Below are 23,045 nucleotides of genomic sequence, written 5' to 3'. Positions count from 1 at the left end.
GAAAGAATAAGAGTTCCCTGCAAGTATGAGAGCGCATTCCTATTTAAAGCTACACGGGATGTGAAATAGTATGCAGTACATAAGAGGATGAATGAATGACAGACAGCAAACCAGAATGGTTAGCTAGAGGATCTAACCTGATACTCCCCTTCTGCTGATTCTCTGGAACCGTGCTGTCCAATAGCAATATAATGGCAGCTACAATGTAATTTAAAATTTCTACAGGTCACATCAGAAAGATGAAACAAATCAGATGAAACTAATTTTAATAATACATTTTATTTAACTCAGTATATCCAAAATGTTACCATTTCAATTTGTAACCAACTTACGATGATCGATGAGATATTTTACATTATTTTATATGAAATCTTTGAAATCTGGTGTGTATTTTATACTTACAGCACATCTTAATTCAGACGATGCACATTTAAAGACAGCACAGTTCTAAGAAATAAGGATTAAAAATTAACACCAGATCCATATCACATAATTATACATATCTGTACGTTATTTTGCTTTAAAGAAAAGCAAAGCTTAAAATTGTTTTCGGATTTAAAATATTTTTGGCCAAGGGAACTTCTGTGGAAGGAAAAAGAATGATGGTGGTTATCTCAAAACCCCTAAGTTTTTGTTTGTTTGAGATCGGAGGTTGAGATTTTTCTTAGGATATCTGAGAATTTCATTGCCACTTCAGATGAATCTGAAGTCCTTAATAAAAAGTATAAGCTATAGTTATCATTATACTCCTACGGTAGCCATGCGTTTATCCTTTATTTCTCATAATTATCCTATTCTTGACAAACATAAAGAAACCAAGAATGACATTTAAATGTGGAATAAAACAATGTGACTGCATTAGGGAAACACAGTCGCAGTTAAGAGACCAGATCATGTTCCTGGCTGAGGCAAACGTTTCTCGCTAGAGCTCTCTTGGCATTTTGGGTGGGATATCGTCTTCAAAACTGAAGGTGAAATAGACATTTTGAGATCAGGACAAACTGAGAGAATGCAACATCAACAATCTACACCATAAGCAATGTTAAAAAAATTTCAGGATGAAAGGTCATGACACACCTGATGAAAACTGTTGTGTTTCCGTTTTCCTTCACATTTAGCCACTTTACTTTCGACCTCTATTTCACAAAAAGTCTGTCAAGTTTCCCCATGAAAAGGGACCCCAGACGGGCCCGCGGAAGCACAAATGCTGAAAGCAAAAAAGATATTCTTGCCCAAATTTGGTGGGGGTAGTCAAGTCACCTAAATTCAAAGCTAACATTTAAAAAAAAAGAAAAAGGATTTCGAGGAAGCGACTAAAAGGTTACGCGGCTTATTCTGTCACGATCACCAGGCACAACTCTCAGGCTCCCCAAGGCGCTCGAGCGCCAAGCAAAAACCTAAAGGTTATCGCACAGTGAATTACCCGGGTTAAGTAACGCTCTGCTTTTTTGACTGTTCATCTCATCCAGCCGCCCTCCCCTCGTCCCAATGTCTACTTGCGATTAGAGTCTCCCATTTTCCCTACTGGGATAGACAAAAAGTAAACCTGGAGCCAACGCAACGGGAAGGCGGAAATCCACGGTCACTTCCGGGTCACTTCCGAGGTCGAGGCGCGGACAGCAGTGGCCCCGCCTCCGAAGGCGGGGTTAGGGGCGGGGCCGCGTCTGCGCGCTGCCTGAGAGCCCGAGGCCGACTTTGCGCATGCTCACACGAAGCCCTCGCCGACTCCGCTTCCGGTGCGTGTGCTCGTGAGTTTCCGGAGCAGGGAGGCCGGGTTTGGTGGGACTGAAGAGCTCCGGTTTTAGGCAGGTAGGAGCCGCTGGCGTCGTCGCGTCAGTCACTGCCGGCGTCCAGCGTGGAGCCCGAAGGGCTGTGCTGGGAGTCTCCCGTGTTCTTCCGCTGTTTTCTCCGGATGCTCCGACAGCACGAGCTCTGAGAATGAGGCGGAGGGTGGAGACGCTCTGGTTACCATGGCTGCCTGGCCTCAGCGTAGCCTTGGAGACTTTGGGAGGGGAGAGCCGTTTCTGTAAGGACGCCTTAAAGTACACGGGCGTCGGGTTCAACTTCACGTGCTCTCGAAAACCCATGCTCCTAACCCTAGAATTTTGATTTTTAAACATTTGCCTTGGCCGTGATGGGGGGTAGCAAGATTTAAGGCCAGGTCTTAGTTACAAAGCTAATGCAGCAGTGTAGACACAGTTCGAAGTTGTGCTGAGCGAGCTGGCGGTGTGCGCTTGAGGAGAAGAGGGAAGGCGCGGGAAGTCCTTGCAGGTGGGACCCGCAGGACCTGTGATCAGCTGGATACAGGGAGGGAGGGAGAGGGGCCCGGAGCGTCTTGAGGATTAAGTCCCAACTCAGCTTGGCATGTGGTCTCTTTATAGATTCGTTTCCCAATGTCACTACCGCTCTTCCTCAAAGACCCCCCACACCGTTTCTGGTCCTAACCTTTCCTGTGACTGTGGGGCCAGGTCTCATTACTTCACTAAGCCACTCAGTTTTCCAGCATGAAAATGGGAGAAAATAAATAGTACTTACCTCGGAGTGTCAGTAACGATTAAATTAGATGGTTTATATAGAAAGGACCCCCAAAATGTTAACTGTTTGTTATTATTGTATTGTTTTGTTATTACGCATCATTTTGCTTTTTCTTTCTCTAGACGATTTTTTTTTCTTTTTTAAATTAAGGGGTAGTCTGTATTTTCTTAAAACAGTAGTTGTCTTTTTTTTAAAGGGATTATTTATTTTGGCTGTTGCTGATCTAATTAAATTTATTCCTTTGAAGGAACTACCAGACAGAATTAATTTTGCTGATCAAACGATATTTATTAGATTAAAAATGGCTGTTTTCTGTATAACTCAGAAGGCTGTGGATTATGATGTACAGAAAGTAACTGATCTTCTCAGTTTGGAATTAGGTATGAGTGATTTCAGCGAGGACTTGATAAGGCCCATGACAGAGGATGACCCCGGGGGAAACTGTGTGCCCTCTGGTACAGGAATGTATCTTCCTTGGCTCCAAAAGCATATAGAAAGTGTGGGTAAGTAAAATAACACACAACCGTTTTACCGTCAGTGCAAAGAGGGAAGATTCAATGAGTATAGAAAGTGAATAACCAAGCTGGATCTTTTTTCAATATAGGAGTATATGAGGGTTTTTTACACTGTAGCAAAAAAGAAATGATGAAAAAAATAGTTTGTTTTTCCTTTTAGGATTCTTTTCCTTTGTTTAATAACAGTCTGTATTGTGGGAGATACACATTTTTCCTCAGTAATACGTCCTGAGCACTTATATCTCTGGCATTAGCTAAATATTGGGGCTACATAGATGTAGACGATACCATTTCTGCCACTGAGGAGTCCATACCTAGGAGGTATTTTCAAGAAGTTTCTTTAGAATTGCGTTGAAATCATTCCTGATAGAATCGACCAATAATAGGTTTCGAAGAAAGAATATTTCCCCCCATTGTCATCTCACGTAAATACAAGTGAGTTTTTCCATGGGATAAATTCTCTACTAGAGTAATGAAAGAAACTGTTACCTCCGTGTCGCCATGTTGGTGGCACAGTTCTGGGAATGTGTTTGGATCAGCACTTTTCTTACTGCCCTCAGATACATCTTTCTTAGCCCGGCCCTCTTTGCCCTTGACTGAGACTCCTGGGCTCCTAGAATTTAGCTCCTATTTTTTTTTTTATCTTTTACTCTAAATTTTATCTCATGTAAGTATCTCAGCAGATTCATCCTCAGTAAATCTACGTGCTAGGCATTTTAAAGGTGAAGAAACTGATTCTCAAAGAAGTTAAACTCTAAGCGCTGGTCTCAGGAGTCAAAGCCACTAATACCCGCTAGTCTACTTGTTAAAACTACCTGTTATCAGAAGTAAGTTTATTGCCATGGAATTGGGGCCACTGTGGGTGAAGACTCATCTCTTTACTCTTTACAGCGACTGGAGGGAAAAAAGAAAAGGATTTTGCTCAGACAACAAATGCTTGTTTACATTTTATCCAAGAAGCTCTGCTGAAGCACCAGTGGCAGCAGGCTGCGGAATACATGCACAGTTATTTTCAGACCTTGGAAGATGCGGACAGCTGCAAAAGGCAGGCTGCACCGGAGGTGAGTGAAGAGCCAGCCTGCGGGAGGAGATTACCGGGGTCTGGGGCGCCAGCCTCTTAAGCCCCACCGAGAAGAGCTTTTGCAGGATCTCAAATCGATTTTACTAAAAGCTACTAAAAGTAGTTTTGGATGGAGAGTTTGTGTTGGGACATCATTTATGCACTTCTTTTTACTTATTATGATTTTAAAGATGACTAAAAATAGTTTGAACTCTGAATTCTCAGTGTCCCTAATATTCACTCATTCGTTCCAGTAATTCTTCCTTATTTCCCTGTGTCAAGATTTCTCCGTCTACAGGATGTTTCCTGTCATCATACAAACGTAATTTCTTCCATCTTAGAATCATCTCTTGATCCCCCCACCTTCCACAGGCTGTGCCCCAGTTTTCTACTCTCCCTTCCAGCAAAACTCCTTGAAAGCGTGTGTATCCCCGTTCTCCCCAGACCCTCTCCGGCCATGCTCCCCGACTGCCGCCATCACCATTTCTACCAAATTGCTTTGTCAAGGTCAACGGTGATCTCCATGTTGCTAAATCCAGTTGCCAGTCCTCAGCCCTCATCTCACTTGATCTGTCGGCAATATTTAAGGTCATCGGTCATTCCTTCCTGTGTGAGAAACCCTTCACCTGGCTTCCAGGGCACTGCCCGCTCTCGGTTTTCTCCTGCCTCCCTGGCCATCCCCCTGGCTCTTTTCCTGGCCGCTTGGCTTCTCCTTGGCCTTTTGACTTGGGAGTGCCGCAGAACCTGATCTTCAGTCCTCTTCCTTATTTGAATTCACTCTTGATGATCTCATTCAGTTTCGTAACCTTAAACTTGGTCTATATGCTGACACTTCCTTCCCAGTTGTATATCTGGGGCCCTGACATCTCTCTTTAGGTCCAGATTCTACTCTGGATACCTAGTGGTCATATCTTGCTAACATATCTAAAAGGGATCTTCTGATCTTCACCATCAAACCTAATTTTCCTTATCTCCGATGATGGTTATTTTATGGGTCTAATTACTAGGGCCAAACTGGAGTTGTCTTTCTTTCTTACCCCACATCCAAACCATCAGAAAGTCCTGTTGGCTCGACTTTCAAAATATACGTACATTCTGAATACTTTCCGCCACCTCCACTGCTGCAACTCGATCCAAGCCACTGTCATCCCACTTAGATGACTGTTTGCCCTCCTCCACCCCTAGTCTGTCTTCAGCATAGCAACTAGAGTGATCTTTTTAAAACAAAAATAGCTTTGTCGAGGTATAATGAACACACCATACAATTCACCCATGTAGGTTGTACAATTCAGTGTTTTTTCGTATATTCACAGAGATGTGCAGCCGTTACCATGATTTAAATTTAGAACATTTTTGTCCCCCCAGAAGGAAACTCTGTGCCCACTTGCAGTCACCCCTTTTTCCTCTTTACCCCCCAGCTCCAGCAACCACTAATCTAGTGCTTTCTATTCTGGACATTTCATCTAAGTGGACTCATATAATATATGGCCTTTGCGAATGATTTCCTTCATGCACATAATGATTTCAAAGTTTATCCATGTTGTAGCATGTATTAATACTTCGTTCCTTTTTATTGCAAACTAATGTTCCACAGTGCGGGTTTATCACATTTTATTCATTCATCAGTTGCTAGAAATTTGGGTTGTTTCCACTTTTTGGTCACTGTGAGTAATGCTGCTGTGAACATCACACACGACTTTCTGTACAGGTGTTCGCTGTAGTTTCCCTTGGGTGTATGTATACCTGAGAGTGGAGTCGCTGGGTCACATGGTAACAGGTTCACCTCTCGAGGAACTGCCAGACCGTTTACGAAGTGATTACATCATTTACGTTCCCAATTACATTTACATTCCTGCTGGTAGTATATGAGGGTTCCCATTTCTCCACATCCTTGTCAGCATTTGTCATCGTCCGTCTTTTTAATGATAGCTGTCCCAGTGGTTGTGAAGTGGTGTCTCCTCGTGGTTTTGATTTGCTCCAAGCCCTGTGACTAAGGACTAATGATGCAGCATAATCCTTTTAAGGCAGGTCATGTCACTCTGTTGAAAACTTGGCATAGCTTCCCATTCCACTCGGAGCGAAAGCCACAGTCCTGATTGCCTGCAGACTCTGCCTGATCCCCTGCCTCCTCCTCCCCTCCCCTCCTCCCACTTCAGCTCCTGGACTCTCCCACTCGTGTTTTCTCGTCCAGCCTCCCTGCCTCCTTGCTCTTGCTCCAGGCCAGATCTACTCCAGCCCACTTGCTTTTGCCGTAGCTCTTTCCTTTACTCAGAATGGTCTTTAGATGTCCCCGCGCTGCCCTCCGTCAAGTCACGTTTTCAACTAGGCCTGTCATAACTATGTAAAATGACACTGCGTGCCAGCCCCTCTCCAGCGGTCACTCCCGTTCCCCTTTCCCACTGCATTCTTTTCCCACAATACTTGCCTATTTACTACGTTTCTTGGTTACTGTCTGTCGCTCTCCAGTAGAATGTGAATTCAGCAAGGGCGGGGTCTAGAGCAGTGCCTGGCATATACTGTTAAATTTGTTCAGTAAGAGGCAGCTCATCCACAAATGACATCATGCGAATATCTGAGGTAGCTTTTACTAATACAGCGGCCATCGCATCAGTTAGATATCTAATAGAGCCAAAAAACCCAAAAGAAAAGAATGTAACCTTCATCGAAAATTTAGTTTATGGAATGAAGTTCTCTGCATCTTTAAAACATGAGACAAGTTAGAGGCTCTTTTTCTTCAGAGTTTGTTTTGTAAATAAAGGAATCAGTGGTTTCCAGACAGTCGTTTGGTTCAATCTGAATCACTTAGGCTTTTGTCGACAATATAGATTCTTGTGCTCGCACCCCAGTTCTTCTGAGTCAGAGTCTGACTCTCTAGAATATTTATTTCTAGTGGGTGTCCCAGGTAATTCTTACGTACAACTAGGTTTAAGAACAAATGTGATAGATAATCTCCAAGTTTTCTTTAAGCTCCAAATACTACACTTTGGTATTCTACGAACGAAATCTCGATCTGAGCTGGAAAGATGAGTGTTATGATCGTACCCAACCACCAATGCGTGTGTTCATAGAAAGAATTGTTTCAAAATCCACTTAAATTTACTTTAAGGTCAATATTATTGAAATACTTTAAATTGGGAAAAGAGAAAATGAGATTCACTCCCATGAAAAAGAACTTCAAGTTCTGTCACCAAAGTGTTGGTGTCTGGGGAGAAAATGTGTTTTACTAAAATTTGTCCGTAGCTGGTGAAAATTCTTAAATTGGAGTTCTGAATGTAGATTACATGGTCCGTAGTTGTAGAGCGTGATGAGCTCTCAGGAGGCATTTAGTCCGCTGTTCCCATTTTGCAGATTATAAAGCTGAGACCAAGAGCAGCGCAGAAGTCAGTATTAATAGAACCCAAGTTTTCTGATTTTAATAATCTTCTATATTAATTAAAAGTTTTATTTTCAATGTGTATCTTAACTGCCTGCCTTCTTTAGACTAACTTAAAAATGGCACTGTTATACTTATCGAGTATTTCGATTGATGGAAAAGATTTTATCACATAAGACATAATATTATTTTACCGGGTGAAGTACAGTGAAGGGTTCACAGTAGTGGCATCTAGGAAAAGCAGTCATAAGTTGCTTCTCACTGTTGTAATCAGAAAAAATAGCTATCGTAGGCAGACATTGGTTAAGGCAAGATTTTTACCTTTTTGTTGGTGATTTCTCTTTTGACAGATTATTTGGAAGCTCGGAAGTGAAATTCTCTACTATCATCCCAAAAGCGGCGTGGAGACTTTTAATACCTTTGCTGACAGGATGAAAAATATTGGTGTCATGAATTACTTGAAGGTGAGAGAGAATGTAGGCCTTGGGAATTTACGTTTGCGGTGTTTGTTTTTAGAAATCGCTGGTCTCAGTGATGAGGTGGGCAGTCAGGTAAAAGGCGTGACAGAAGGGTGAGGCGCCTGGATGTAAACGAGGGAGGCCGAGGGGAGGCGGCGCCGTGTCGCCCACCTTGTTCTCTGCCTCCTCTTTGCAGAGCTCTCGCTTCCAAAACCGGGGCCTGAGAGGTGGTGGTCGCGCTCCGTTACGAAGGTGGGCCGAATTCCAGTACCTCTGATTATTAAGTCATTCGAGCTTCCTCGGAATGGGCACTTTTGGAAGAAGATAGAGCTAAACAAATTGGGAATTTGAACTTGTGAAAATGTTTTCCCCCAGCTTTATCGAGCTGTAATTAACGTATACCATTGTCTAAGCGTAACGTGAACGACGTGATGACTCGATACACGGCTGCACTGTGAGATAGTGATCACAGTAAGGCGAGTTAACGTCCTCCATCACGTAATTACCATTTTGTCGCTGTGATGGTGGGAATGTGAACGCTCTACCCTCATAGCGACTTTGGAGCGTAGGATCCATCGTTAATAACTGTACGTTAGATTCCTGGAATTTACTCTCCGCTTCGACCAGCATCTCGCCGTCCCCTTCACCCTCAGCCCCCACCATTCGGCTCCGCTTACAGAGCCAGGACCTCTGTCTCCAAAGGCCCCGTTCTTTTCACTACGTCACTCTGTCTTCTGTTTGGAAGCTCGTATAATTCACCTCTCATTTACATAGCATGGTTACGTATCCTTCCTCATTGCTAGATGGAAAGTTTTAACGACAGGGACAGTGCGGTTACATCATTTGTGTCCTACCCAGGCCTTAGCGCAGCGTATGTCACGATTACTGAGCTTTTTGGCGAGCGGTTACCCTGTGACCCGTGTCAGTGGGCGTTTTCTCGTTATTGTTGCAGATCTCCTTGCAACATGCGTTGTACCTTCTGCATCATGGAATGTTTGACGATGCCAGCAGAAGTCTCAGCCAGGCAGAGACGTGGCGATACGGCGAAAAGTCATCTTCCCAGGAAGTATTAATCAACCTGATTCAGGCCTATAAAGGGCTCTTGCAATATTATACTTGGTCTAAAAAGAAGATGGAATTGTCTAAGCTCGGTGAGTGAGTACGCATGAGCTTTTTCTTACGGTGTCGGACCGAATCAGAGGGACAGAGGGGCCATAAGGAGTAACCGAACCCCCTACTTCCCAGCTTAGATCTAACCAGATAGTACGGAGCACTTACGTTTCCACCGATGTGAGATTCTTGATCATTTTTTTTATAGTATTTCTGACATATCAAAAAACTTTCCAGACTTAAATGAAATGACTGATAAGTTTATGACCACTTTAGGTTTATTGCTTTTAAAATGGGATATCCAAGGAAGGCTGCAGTTTTCTGCAGCAGGCATTACTGCACTTAATAAACACTTCTTGCATGTTTCGAACGGGATTTAGTTTGTTTTATGACGTTGTTTCTCAGAATAATATGTTTAAAGAATGGCGCAAGATGAAGTTGTTTCATTTCTATACAAAGGTCATAATGGACAGTTTTCCGAATTTACGGAGCATACCAAAGAGTGACCGTGCCCTTACTTCTCAAACTGAGTGCCCCTTCTCTCGCTCTCGGCGGCGATGGTATCCTCTCCCCGCCCCATGTTTGTGGTCTTTAGAGGTATAGAATCTGTGCATTTTCTTTTTCTTGTATGTACGGTTTTTCTCCGTAGCTTCCCTAGAATGAACCCCAGAATTTCTTTTAATTTTCTCATTCTCTATCTAAATTTCAGTCCTGGTATTTACCATGTCATATGTGATAAGCAGTGTTTCCTTATTACGCTTATGAGATAAGTAGTTATTTAGTGTCTAGTCACAAATCTCAAAATTCCCCTCCGTCTCCTGTCTTTCATCTCTCCCAAGACACTTCTGAAATGCCGTCTTCATCAAGGTGGGCTTGTGAGATCTTAAATGCCCTCCGCCCTTCAAGACTCTTCAGACCCCCATTCTTGTACCGTAAACCTCACAGATCAGCCACTCGGTCAGCCGATGTCATTTGGCTGTTCATCTCTTGCTTTTTAATTGTTCTCAGTTTTTTCACATGTATTGTATGTGCTGTCTCCTCGTCTAGACCAGGTTTTTGAGTCACATATCTGTCCCGTTTCTTTTGTGAACTTTGCTGCAATGCCTACTGTAATATTTCTTTTTAAAGAGGCTTACTGATGTTAATTGATTAGATAAATTTTAAAGTCAGTATTTACTTTTCTTACGCACAGTCAGGTGATGAAAGCAGTTGGAACCGTGGGCAGATGAATCAGCAACTTTCTGTATCTGACAGTCGTTCTGTAGCCACAAGGGATGAAGATGAGATGACACGTGGGGCTCTTTAGATGATTTTCAACCTCAAAAGTCTATTGAATGAGAAAAACGTTAAGGACTAGTTCTGTGTAACAAACTCATAAGAACCTTATGTAGAAATGTAAAGCCTAAGAACGTTTGTCTCTGGAACTCCATTTAATATTCTCCGACTGGGGTTGACTGGGTCTCTGAAACCATGGAAAGTGAAACCACGGGCGAGGGGGCTGCTGTAGGAACCTTGGCAGTCATACTGTGACTCCGAATTTGATCTCGGGGATGATGTGTAGTCCTTTTTATGTGTTGCTGGCTTCGGTTTGCGTGTATTTTGTTGAGGATTTTTGCAACTGTAGTCATAAGAAATATTGTTCTACAGTTTTCTCACGTTGTCTTTGTCTGGTTTTGGTATCAGGTTAATATCGACCTCGTAAAATGCACTGAGAAGTCTTCCCTCTGTTCTTTTTCGAGGGGAAGACTTTGCAAGAATTAGTATTATCCTTTAAATGTTTGTTAGAAGTCACCAGTGAAAACATCAGGCCCTGAGCTTTTCTCGCGAGTAGTTATTGGTGACTAACTCAGCAGGAGTCTTTAATACTGAAAGACTTTCAAAAATCTTTGTCTTTGGGCAGACGAGGATGATTATGCGTACAACACAACATCCCAGAATATGCTCAGCCACGGCTGGAAGACATCTGTAAACCTTTGTGCATTGATTCAAATTCCTGGTGTTTGGGACCCTTTTGTGAAGAGTTATGTAGAGGCAAGTAGACGTTTTATAAAGTTTTATTAGTTTCATTTCGTTATAAGCATAATCTTTAGTGATTAGAAGGAAACGTATTAAAATATCGATAAAAAATTGTTAAAAAAGGAATATGATGTCTTTTTTTGGTCTGTAAAATTTTTGTTTATTTTACTAGTATACTGTAAGTGGGACTTTGGGTCTATTTTCACCACTGGATACTATGTCATGGCCAAATATTTATATAATAAATAGTTGTAAACGTCAATTCTGTATTTTCATTGAGCTTAAAAGAAAAGCAGAAAGAGCTTTTATGATTCGATGGGATACAGAAGAGAAGGGGACAGAAGTTTGAAATTAGGTCACTATACATGAGATGGCTTTTAGGAAGTTCACAAAGACGTCCCATTATCTCAGAGTCACTGTGTAAGGACAGAGGGCCGGGCACCGGGCACTAGGAATAAATATGTAGTCAGAATAATTTGGTTTTTGAACATTTCATGCTAAAGTGGTATTTGTGTTGTCAGAAAATAATCTCAAACCATATACCAGAGGATCTTGAAATTCTCACATAAGGATGGGAATGAAATGAAAGGAATTATAGTTCCCACACAGGTGGAATTCACGTGCAGGCCTTTTGTGGCCTGAGTTACGTAGGGCACGGAGGTCAGCTGCTCCATGTGGCCTTTTAGTTGGTGTGCTCTGCTTACAGCACCTTCTTTTGGGAACAGTTCCTATGTGCTGAAGTCACTGCATTTTTCAGTAATAAGATATTATAAGAGAAACCTCAGTCCTTTGTTGTAAGCGACATTCTGTGCTCCAGAGAGGGTGTATCAGCTGGCGAAAGCAGAAACTGGCATTGTTGTTGTCCCCTATGCAGTAAGTACTGTTTTTCAGCTTCACGATTTTTCGTGCCCATCAGGAAAGTTGAGTTGTGCCTTCTCTTTCGCATAGCTGCCTCACAGAACTGAGCTAAAAGATGGTGACTTCTTTTCTGTAGATGCTGGAATTCTACGGCGATCAAGATGGAGCCCGAGAGGTGCTCACCAATTATGCCTACGATGAAAAGTTTCCATCGAATCCGAACGCACATGTCTACCTGTACAACTTTCTAAAGAGAGAGAAGGCGCCGAGAGAGAAGCTGATAAGCGTGCTTAAGGTACAGCGTTTTCACTTGAATGTTTGAACAGGGTTGGGGATCTGCGCTAAAGCATTCTTAGGTCAGCGCTTTCCAGCTTTCACGTGATAGCACAGTGTCCGCGTGGTGTACCGAGGGGAACGGGAGGCTGCAGGCTCCGGGCAGAACCCCCACCACTACCAGCCCCACAGCCCCTGCCCCCGGTAGACGAGGGGAGAGGGTCAGTAACCCTTTGCCATCCTGGTCGGAGAGTTTCGCATCGATATTTTAAAAAAATCACCTTTTAATTTACATATAATAAAACCTGTATTTTAAGTGTACACTCAGATGCATTCTAGCAGATATGTACATCCACGTAACCACTGTGATAACAACTGGATAAGAGCAAAGAGTCTTTTAAATCCTCGATTCGTTTACTGAGGGAATATTTGACTGTAAGGACTTTCATTAAAAGGAAGCTGAAATTTGAGAAATGCCTTTCGAATGTGTAAAAATTGCAAAATTATTATTTCTTCCAGATTCTGTATCAGATTGTACCGTCTCATAAACTGATGTTAGAATTCCACAGGTTACTGAGAAAATCAGGTATGTCGTGTTTGTGTTATATATCTCTGTGCAGGCAAGCTGTAGACGGGGGATCAGCAAACCTCGGCCTGTGGCCAGATCCATCACTCACCTGTTTTCGTGAATCAAGTTCTCCTGGAGCCCAGCCGCGTCCGTTCACGTACCTGCTGTCTGTGGCTGCTTTGGCTCCACACCAGCAGAGATGCACAGTGAGAGCGGCCACATGGCTCACAAAGCTTAAATATGTACTGTCAGGCCCTCTACAGGAAAAGTTAGCTTGCTCCTGCTTTAGAGCGTTAGGCAGTATCAGCAGAAAAGAGATGGCTTTAATTTACACAGTGCACCTCATTCTGTCGCCACTGCCTCTTGGCTCGGTACCTGCGTAGGAAGAAATCAGCTGAATGAAGTCCACTGGGTACTAGGACCACCTCGGTGCCTCTCCTAACAGAGGAGAACATATGTAAAATACCCAAGTGGGGCAGGTACTTTAAATAATGTTCTCGGTAATGTACAGTCGACCCTTGAACACGTGGGTCCACTTACACGCGGGTGTTTTTCAGTAAATAAACGTATTTTCTCTTCTTGTGATTTTCTTAACGTTTTCTCTAGGTTACTTTATTGTAAGAATGCTGTTTCATACATATAACAGACAAAATATGTTAATTGGCTGTTTATGCTACTGGCATGGCTTCAAGTCAACAGTAGGCTGTTAGTACAGTTTTTGGGGAGTCAGAAGTTATCCGTGAATTTTCAACTGTGGAGGCGGGCAGTGCCCCTAACTCCCAGGTTGTTCGAGGTCAACTGCACAGTCCATTTAGAGGTCAAACTGACACCCTGACTTCGTTAGCCTGGAATAAACTATGGAATTTTTCAGATTCATCGTAGAGTGTGCGCATGGTGAACTGTTTTAAGCGGTTGGCCAAACGGGGAGGCTTAACGATGCGGTCATCCGTTTCCAGCGGAGTGTGTCGTTTCAGCCCCTCATGTCAACCCCGATCCTTGTCATCGTTGCAGGACGGGAAGAGCACCGCAGACTGGGGCTGGAGGTGCTGTTTGCCGTCTTAGATTTTGCGGGATGCACGAAAAACGTAACCGCTTGGAAATATTTGGCAAAATGTCTCAGAGAGACCTTAATGGGGTAAGTAAGTGACCTGTCGTATTCATTACTAGATCAGCATACAGAATATTTTCCAATAATCTAGCTGACATCTGTCAGTTAAATAAACTTTGCTTATGTTTTTGGGTTTCTCGAACTGGGTCTTCTGCTGTTTTCTTGCGAGTACATCAGAAGCCAGGAAGTACAGTCCCAAGTAGAACATACAAAACTTCCATCAAGGTTTTTCATGCCAGCAAAATAAGTATCACGCCACAGAATAAGTACCACGTCATAGCATAAGTACCACACCATAGAATGAGCACCACCGCGCTGTCCGGGAATACGTGTGCTTTCTGACTGGAGATTAGGTCTAGAGGGACCGGCCCTCTTAGGCTCGTGGAAAGCTCGTCGTGATTGGTGTGTCTTCAGCTTCTAAGATCACACGGGAAGCAGGTTTCTTCCCAGCTGTTTTTTAATAATTTTCATGGGCTTGTAGGGCCCCATAAGATCATTGTAGGTTATTCATTCACCAAATATTAAGTCCGTTGCGAGCTCGGTATCTAAAATGATACATCTGCTCATAATATTATAAGTGCCACATTTTTAGAAAAAGAAAAGGAGCGGCCCTTGCCATTTTCATTTTGCGTGAGAGGAGGGATCTTACAAAATTAGATTTCAGTTATTGTGTCCATTTTAGTTGGTGAGGAAGTTCATTGTCAGTGGGAACCTATTTCAGGCGTCGATCTGGCTTGACCTTGGAGGTGTAATAGCGCTGGTCATCAGATGTTTTTGGCGTGACATGTAGGCGTGCGCCCCGTGAACCACTTTGCGAATCTGAAGCACTGCGTCATCCCTACTGACCGTAGTTCTTGGAGACAGAGCAATGTGCTATTGTTTTTTGGGCCTCTTGCACTTCTGCCACAGGTGCAACGAGGCCCTGAATATGAACTTGCTCACTTAAATTATTGATGAACACTTAGCATCGTCTGCGAGCGATGTAAAATCTGTGTGCTTATATATTTGTATAATAATAGCACCTGATTTTGGATGTAATTCTTCGTAGCATATTATTTAAAGGAACATTTTAAAGTGACTTTTAAGTGAAAATAAAAATAGCTAATGTTTATTGAATGTGTACTGTGTACCAAGCAGCACGCACAGAGCTTTGTATGCGACCGCACTGCTGTCCCCTGGCCCAGTGTCACCCTGATGCCAGTGCTGTGGGGTGGGCACTGTTAATGTCCTCAAGGAAGCTGAGGCTCAGAGGGCTGAGCAGCTCGCCCAGGATCTGGGGTTCGAATCCGGATTTGGACTTCAGAGTCTGTGCCGTCAGCCACTGTGCCGAGCTGGCCGTTCTGTTCAGAGAACCCAAGCGTCACGCTTTCGTGCCTGTGCTCTGCGTGGCCGCACTCAGAAGCTGGTCTGGGAACACCTCTGTTGTCCCCTCTGTCATCTTTCCACAGACGCTGCGTAGGTCCCGATTCGGACAGCAGAGACCGGTCCATCGCTCACCTGTTCTGACATTTGTTTTTCAGGCGTCACGTGGCCTGGGTTCGGGAGGGGTGGGGCTCCAGGAAAAGCTGGTGGCCGAGCTTTCACTTCAGCTACTTCTGGGCCAAGAGCGATTGGAAGGAGGATAAAGCTTTGGCTGCTGAGAAAGCTGCGGTAGCTGGAATTCTGCTGGGAAAAGGTACATGTTTTTGTTTCCTTTTTACCTAGATATGGCTTTTAGACAATTTTGAAATGACAAAGTACGACCATTCATTCACTTGGTAGCATGCCCAGTGCAGTACCTAAGGGTACTAGGCGACTCCTGGGTTGAGGCCAGGTGACCTGCTAGTAAGGAAGGCCACACGTTAGTGACGGATTCCACGCCGACCGTGGTTGGTTTTCATGCTCTGACTTGAGTGTCTTTCAGGGTCATTATGACTGTGTTCACAACAATGACCACTTGGCCGTGCTGTGTAGAGAGTTTACTGAGATCGTCGTCGTCATTAGGAATAGAGAAATATTCTTTACCGACCTCAATGTTTTATACTAGCTCTTCGTTATATGTACTTATCTGTTCCTATAAGGATGAAGCTTTTCCTCCCCTTAAGAAAAAGTGTACCTGCTAGTAATTTCATTTAAAAATCCTCTTATGAGAGGGAACATAATCTTTGTGGAGTATTTTGGCCGTTAAAACTCTGACCTGCTCTGTACCACTGAAGTATGAACAGGTAGCCCGTCCTCAAACGGGACCGCCACACACGTGCTCAGAGCTGAAGAACGGAACTCCACAGTCACCACGAGTCAGCGGTTCGTCGCTAGAGCGCTTAGTCGCCTAAAGAGATTCTGCGGGTCAGTGTTAGATGAGATTTATATTATTTTGGAATTAGTATTTTCAGCGAATGTTTCAGGTGGTTACTAAGGTTACCGAAATGCTGGCGTTGTAGGAGGAAAGGGATTGCTAAAGCGGAAGCGATTCAGAAATCTCTCTGATATACTGATGACAGGGAACAGAAATGGGATTTGGACTGTGATTTGCTATGAGTCTAGAGTCTAGAGTGTATTTCTTTATGAGTATAGAGTTTCTAGCACCCATATTGAAAGGGGTTTGTGTTTGAGCAGGGTCCGAAGACCTGGGTTGATTTTCCGGTTCTGTCACATAGCTTTTCATGTCACTGTGGTCAAGCAGTTAACCTCTGGGAGCCTTCTCTGTGAAATAGGCCGGCGACACCGCTCCGTGATGGCTGCAGGATTGCTGTAAGCATCAGGCGAATAGCACATCGAAATGCTTTATAAATTCTAAAGCATTCTGTGAACATCAGGCATGATGATGCCTGAAAATGGGGCGCCCCTTCTTTTTTCAAGGTGTTTACGTGGGGTTGAGTCAGTCTGTTCAAGCGTTGAGCTGCGTTTTGTTCTTTCTTGTTCTGGTTAGCCTCATGACATCATAGGATTCCAATTCTAGTCGTGATCTGTCTCTCCTTCGTGCTTGGAGTAGGGTAGATGTGTTTAGAGACACAAATTATTATTTTAATACCACAGATACCACTGCTTCCCAGCTACTAAAATATTAGCAATTCTGACATACTGTTTTCAAGGATAATAAAATGGTTACTCTAGATATAATATATATGCTAGCAATTTCCCGGAGAAGGTGGTTGGTTATATACAGGCCAAAACTATAATGAAATTAGTTTTAGTTATATGCAAGCTGAGACTGTAATGAAATTAATTTGCACTTTATGGTCTCGTTCATTTAGCAGATGTAAAAAAATCTCATAATATCCAGTTTATATTTTTCTTGTAGAAATTTGGATTATGTCTCTGAAATGTTTAACAAGTGATCTTAGCATTGTAAGACTCTGAAAAACAGGTAGAACTTCTTTTTTTAATTAAATTTAGCGAGGCAACTTTGGTTACTAACATTGCTGAGTGTTAGGTGTGCGATTCTTTCACACACCATCTGTGTGTGCATGGTGTGCTCACCACCCAAGGTCTGGGCTCCCTCCGTCACCATGTACTTGACCCCCTTATCCTCCTTATCCTTCCCCCACCCGCTTCCCCTCTAGTAACCACCACACTGTTGTCTGTGCCTGTGAGTTTGTTTTGTTAGTTCGTTTGTACCCAGAAGAGGCATCGCTGGCTGGGTCATATGGTGGTTCTAGTCTTAATTTTTTAGGCTCCTCCATCCTGTTCCCGGAGAGGCTGTCCCCGTTTACGTGTTCACCAGCAGTGGATGAGGGTTCCTTTTCCTCCACATCCTCTCTAACACTGTTATTTCTCGTCTTATCTTTAGTAGCCATCCTAACGCAAGTGAGGTGGTGTCTCATTGTGGTTTGGATTTGCATTTCCCTTCTAGTTAGTGATGTTGAGCATCTTTTTATGTGTCTGTTGGCCATCTGTATGTCTTCTTGGGAGAGGTGTTCTTTCAGGTCCTCTAAAGACTCCACCAGGACTATTAGAAACAGTAAATAAAGTTGCAGGATGTAAAATCAATGTACAAAAATCTGTTACATTCCTATATTTTAACAGCGAAATATCAGAAAAAGAAATGATGCAACAGTTCCATTTGCAATTGTAACAAAAAGGCTAAAGTACTTAGGAATAAACTTAACAAAGGAAGTGAAGGACCTGTACACTGAAAAATACGAGACGTTATTGGAAGAAATTAAAGAAGACACAAAGAAGTGGAAAGCTATTCTGTGTTCGTGTGTTGGAAGAGTTAGCATAGCTAAAATGGCCATAATACCTAAAGCAATATACAGATTTAATGCAGTCCCCACAACAAATCGTCACGTATGTATGGAACCACGAAAGACCCCAAATAACCGAAGTGATCCTGAGAAAAAAGAACAAAGTCAGAGGTATCACACTTCCTGACTTCAGATTATCCTACAAAGCGACAATAATCAAAATAGTACGAGAATGGCAGAAAAACAGACACAGAGACCAATGGAACAGAATTGAGAGCCCAGAAATAAATACACACATACGCACACAAACACGCACGCGCGCACACACACGTGTATATATATATATGCAACCGATTTTTGACAGAGGAGCCTAAAACATACCGTGGAGAAAAGAAAGCCTCTTCAATAAATGGTGCTGGGAAAATCAGAAAGCCACATGCAAAAGCATGAAACTAGACTGCTCTCTGACACTATACATAAAAATAAACTCAAATCTGAAACAAAATGCACAGAAGAGACATAGGCACTAGACTTATAGACCTTGTTCTCAGAGGCGTTTTTGTGAACGTGACCCCAAAAGCAAGGGAAGTAACAGCAAAAATAAATGAATGGAACTACATCAGACCAAGAAGCTGCACAACAAAAGAAACTCAACAAAACAAAAAGGCAACTAACGAAATGGGAGAAGATATTTACAAACTATACCTCTGATAAGGGGCTAATATCCAAAATATATAAAGACCTCAGCAACAACAACAGCAAAACAAACAGCCCGATTAGAAAGTGGGCAGAAGATCTGCACCTCTGGTGAGCACTAGGCCTCTTTGGCAGAGCTACGTGATCACTGATCAGCAGCCGCTTGTTAGGCTGCCGGAGTGACTAGGTACTTTCCGATCTCTTCTGACGAAGGATTTGTTTATTCCCATCTTTTACATCAGAGTTTTCTCCGTAGAACCTTGTTACAGATGCCTCTGGCTGCTTTCCAAGCTAATATTGAGCAGGAAAGCTCCGGTAATTTGCTTTTAGAAAAAGCTCATTTAATGTATGGATGTATGTAATACGCATGTCAACTAGGGCTTGGGAGGCAGGGTCAAAAACAAGCTATGGTATATGCTTTAATTATGGTCGGTTAGAAACATCTTTGTAGGAAGAAATACATTTCATTAGTGATGGCTCTGAGAACGTGCTTAGGACATGCTGGTATAGATAAATATTCTATTCCCATAATCATTAGTATGCCAGAGTTGAAGCAAAATTTTTAAAATGTGGAAATATATTTGAAGAATTTGTTAAGTATTAAAACTTTTTCTTTATTTTGCTTTGTTTTTTAGGTTGTAGATACTTTCGGTATATTTCAAAACAGGATCATCAAGTTTTCAGGAAGAAAATTAAGCGGATGAAGAAATTAGTAAAAAAATGCAGTATTGTAAATCCAGGACTCTGATATTGATGTGAGTTTTTTCAAATCAGTAGCTACAGTGTAGTAGGTCATTAGATAGTTAAGGAATGTGTTTATTTATTTGGTGTTTCAAGTTTCATGGCTACAGAAATGTTATTTTTATATTATATTTTCTTGTGCTATGAGTTGCAGTTAGAGAAACTGTCTCACTGCCTTTGCTTTTTGTTAATAAATATTTTTCCTTTTTGTACCATAAAATATATTTATTAAAGAATAATCTTCAAAAAATGTATATTTGTTTAACCAGAGAATAGAGCTCTTAATAGCAGTTATTGCTCTTTGCAGATAATTTGCCTCTGACTGCCGTGTAATAAAACGTAACTGTGGCACTGTTAAGCGAATCTGTATTCTTTGAGGGTCTAAGTGATCCGTGTTAGATTTACACCATGAAAAATAAGTCGGTGATGAGTTCTCTTGAGCAACTTTGGAAACAGAATTTAGAAGAGGACTCCTCTGTCTCTTTTGGTGTTAAGACATGACAGTTTGGGGCTGAGTGACCTTCTGGTCGAGAGGTACCTTTGATTCTAGAGGAGTAATTTGGGTCACTGAGGTAAAGGGGGCTGACCGTTTTCAGCTGGCATCGGCCTGACTTCACAGCGCTGTCGGCTGGTTGGTTTGCCTGACACAGCAGCGGTCTTAGGCATGCTTTAGAAGTCCTGTGTCCTCTCCTTTGTCTTGGAAACCAGGTGCAGCAGCGGACAGCTGGACAGTGGAGGAGACCCTGCCCGTGAGGTTGTGCCCAGGGTCGTATAGTAAGTTCAGTGGGAAAGCTTGGCTCACAGCCCAAGGATAACATCACTGAAGTGAGAGCCGAGCTTTGTAACGTTGTGAAAACTGGTAGAGTGAGTGTTTCTTCGAGAGCGTAGGCCGAGATCGTCAGGGCATCTGCTCCCTGCACCCTTTAGTCAGAAGTAACAGGATTTCCGCATTCTCATGACCTCTGGCAGCAGAATGTAGGGGAGAAGAAAGTGAAATGAGTAACTGTGGTTCCTGGTTCCCATACAAAACCGTTTCCTCGACTTTTTATATCCCATGTTCCTAGCTAGCTGTGCAATGAGAGCAGTGTAAATCAACAACTGTTTTAATTTTTTAACGCCTGCAGCACCTGCTCTTCCTAGGCGGTCTCCCATCCAAGTACTAACCAGGCCCGACCCTGCTTAGCTTCCGAGAGCAGACGCTCTCAGCCACGTTCAGGGTGGCGTGGCCAGAGACAGTAACTGAGATTTTTTAGGACCACGCTAAAGTTCAGGCCAGTTTCATGAATGATTTCTAAAGTTTCATGAATGATCGAGCGCTCTGGGCTTTACATTCCGTCATATCGCCACCGCCTTCCTGCGCATGATCCCTATCTTACCGGAAAAGGAAATCGGGTCCTCAGAGATTAAGGACCTTGCCCAAGGTCACAGCTGGTCGGTGGCGGCACCTGGGCCCAGCCCCAGTCCGCGTGGCCGCAAACCCTGCACTCTGTACCGTTCGTACTGCTCCCCCGGTCGGTGTGAGTCAGCGTAAAGTGCAAAGCACTGAGCTGGGAAGCAGCTCTTTATTTTTTATTTTAATTTTTTTCCTTTTTATTTGTCGTTGACATACAGCATTATATCAGTTTCAGGTGTACAACGTAGCGATTAGACATTTCTCTACCTTAGGGCGTGATGCCCCCAGTAAGCCTGGAACCCGTCTGACAGCGTGCGTGGTTATCATTCTATTATTGATTGTGTTCCCCTGTGCCCTGCTTTACATTCCCACGACACTTTTATATAACTGGTAATTTTTACTGTTAATCCCTTCATCGTTTTTACTCCCCACCCCCCCCAACATCTGGCAACCATTCATTTGTTCTCTGCGAGTTCGTTTCTGTTTTGTTCATTTATTTTGTTTTTTAGATCCCACGTGTAAGTGAAACCATATGGCATTTTTCTTTCTGTGCCTGACTTGTTTTGCTCAGCGTAATACCCTGAGCAAAGCAATTTGTCGCTGGATGGACACTTAGGCTGCTTCTATATCTCGGCTATTGTAAATAATGCTGCAACGAGCACAGGGCCGCATATAACTTCAAATTAGTGTTTTGGATTTCTTCAGAGAAGCGCCCAGAAGCGGAATGGCTGGGTCCTGTGGTGCTTTTGTTTTTAATGTTTCCGTGGCACCAACGGTGCATAAGGGCTGTCTTTTCTCCATGTCCTCGCCGGTGCTCGTCGATTGTTGATGTATTGACGACAGCCATTCTGACAGGTCTGAGGTGTATCTCATTGTGGTTTTAAGTTGCATTTCCTGATGATTACTGAAATTGAGCTGCTTTTCATGTATCTCTTAGCCATCTGTATGTTCTCTTTGGAGAAATGTCTATTTAGGTCCTCTGACCATTTTTAAATCTGATCGATCATGTTTTGGGGGTTAGGTTGTATGAGTTCCTTATATAGTTTGAGTGTTAACCCCTTATGGGACGTGTCATTGTCGAATGTCTGCTCCCATTCAGTGGATTGTCTTGTTGTTGGTCACGGCTTCCTTCTCAATGCAAAACCTTTTTATTTCGATGTAGTCCCATTTGTTTGTTTTGTTTCTTTTGTTTCCTTTGTCTGAGGGAACATAACCAAAAAAATGTTTCTGACAGAGATGCATGTGTTCTCTTCTAGGAGTCTTATGGTTGCAGATCCAACATGTAAGTCTTTATTCCGTTTTGGGTTTGTTTTCGTCCGTGGTCTAAGAAAGCGGTCTAGTTTCATTTTTTTTTTTTTAACGTGTCTGTCCAGTTATCCTAGCACCATCGATGGCAGAGACTGTCTTTACCCCGTTGTATCTTCATGCCTCTTTCGTCATAGATTAAGTGACCGCATAGGCACGGCTTTATTTCTGGGCCCTCTGTTCTCTTCCATTGGTCTGTGTGTCTTTTTGTCATGCCAGTACCATGCTGTTTTGATCACTGTATCCTTGTAGTATAGTTTTATACCAGGTAGTATTATACCTCCTTTGTTCTCTTAAATTAAGGCAAAACCAGACCATTCTTTAAAGAAGGGGTCAGTGCCCTTTGGATTTACTTACTTATCCATATTTACAGCACAGGGGCGTTTTCTGCTAGATCAAATTAGAATATTTATGTTTTAAATATCTCAAAAAGGAATAAGCAAACCCTTGATGGATGTGGTCTACTTGTCATCTGACTTAACATCTTCTGAATAAGTTCGTTTTAAAAAAACTAGCCTATTTGAGACTTTTCTTCCATCCAAGATTTATGCTCCCCAAAAAAACAATCAGCCACCAAGAGTCCACTCTTAGTGCTACAAAGAACCTTCCCGATGTTGTCTTTGTGGATGTGGGTGTACCCGTTTAAGCTCAGTGAATAGAGGCAGATTGTGAATTTCTCTGTCCCCTCAGCCCCACAGTGATAGTCGGTTATTTATAACTCCCATCATGCGTGTGCCAAGAATCGAAATAATCTTATCTAAACATGCTCTTCAGTTGGCTGGCCGCATCTGACAGATTTTTTAAATGAAGAAAAACAAGTAAAGTGACTTCTGTTGCTTCCTTCCTCCCTCCCCCCTCCTCCCTCCTCTC

General features: G+C 42.9%; 1 protein-coding gene, 1 long non-coding RNA gene and 1 pseudogene across 9 annotated transcripts; 1 reads left to right on the top strand and 2 right to left on the bottom strand.

Annotated features, from left to right (window-relative positions):
* Positions 1-260: 260 nt before the first annotated feature.
* On the bottom strand, positions 261-1,823 carry LOC120619213 (uncharacterized). Of its 2 annotated transcripts, none has more exons than XR_005657411.1 (2): positions 1,424-1,823; positions 261-1,207 (listed from the first exon to the last, which is right to left on the bottom strand). It is a non-coding gene; the product is annotated as an uncharacterized LOC120619213 (long non-coding RNA). The 2 variants fall into 2 exon arrangements; XR_005657412.1 differs by having other exon boundaries at positions 1,547-1,823.
* Positions 1,696-20,602, top strand: TAF1A (TATA-box binding protein associated factor, RNA polymerase I subunit A). Of its 7 annotated transcripts, none has more exons than XM_039883443.1 (11): positions 1,696-1,736; positions 2,916-3,038; positions 3,942-4,111; positions 7,834-7,947; positions 8,894-9,092; positions 10,952-11,082; positions 12,062-12,220; positions 12,718-12,784; positions 13,778-13,901; positions 15,395-15,549; positions 19,372-19,835. In XM_039883443.1, exons 2-11 carry the CDS (start codon positions 2,918-2,920, stop codon positions 19,482-19,484), a joined length of 1,353 nt encoding a protein of 450 aa, XP_039739377.1. In that variant the 5' UTR covers positions 1,696-1,736; positions 2,916-2,917; the 3' UTR covers positions 19,485-19,835. The 7 variants fall into 7 exon arrangements, with proteins under 7 accessions (XP_039739377.1, XP_039739376.1, XP_039739374.1 ...); XM_039883442.1 differs by having other exon boundaries at positions 1,717-1,748; XM_039883440.1 differs by having other exon boundaries at positions 1,722-1,809.
* LOC120619386 (uncharacterized) lies at positions 20,593-20,711 on the bottom strand (annotated as a pseudogene).
* Positions 20,712-23,045: the final 2,334 nt, after the last annotated feature.

The sequence above is a fragment of the Pteropus medius genome, unplaced genomic scaffold (genome assembly GCF_902729225.1).
Source record: "Pteropus medius unplaced genomic scaffold, Ma_sr-lr_union100, whole genome shotgun sequence".
In the NCBI taxonomy this organism is placed as follows: Eukaryota; Metazoa; Chordata; class Mammalia; order Chiroptera; family Pteropodidae; genus Pteropus; species Pteropus medius.
This window is presented reverse-complemented; position numbering and strand designations above follow the sequence as displayed.

Coding starts and splice junctions, on each gene's coding strand:
- TAF1A (XM_039883439.1), top strand. CDS start 1,939: ATGAGGCGGAGGGTGGAGACGCTCTGGTTACCATGGCTGCCTGGCCTC. Junction 2,027..2,915: donor GGGAGGGGAGAGCCGTTTCT/GTAAGGACGCCT, acceptor GTTTGGAATTAG/GTATGAGTGATTTCAGCGAG. Junction 3,039..3,941: donor AAAGCATATAGAAAGTGTGG/GTAAGTAAAATA, acceptor TACTCTTTACAG/CGACTGGAGGGAAAAAAGAA.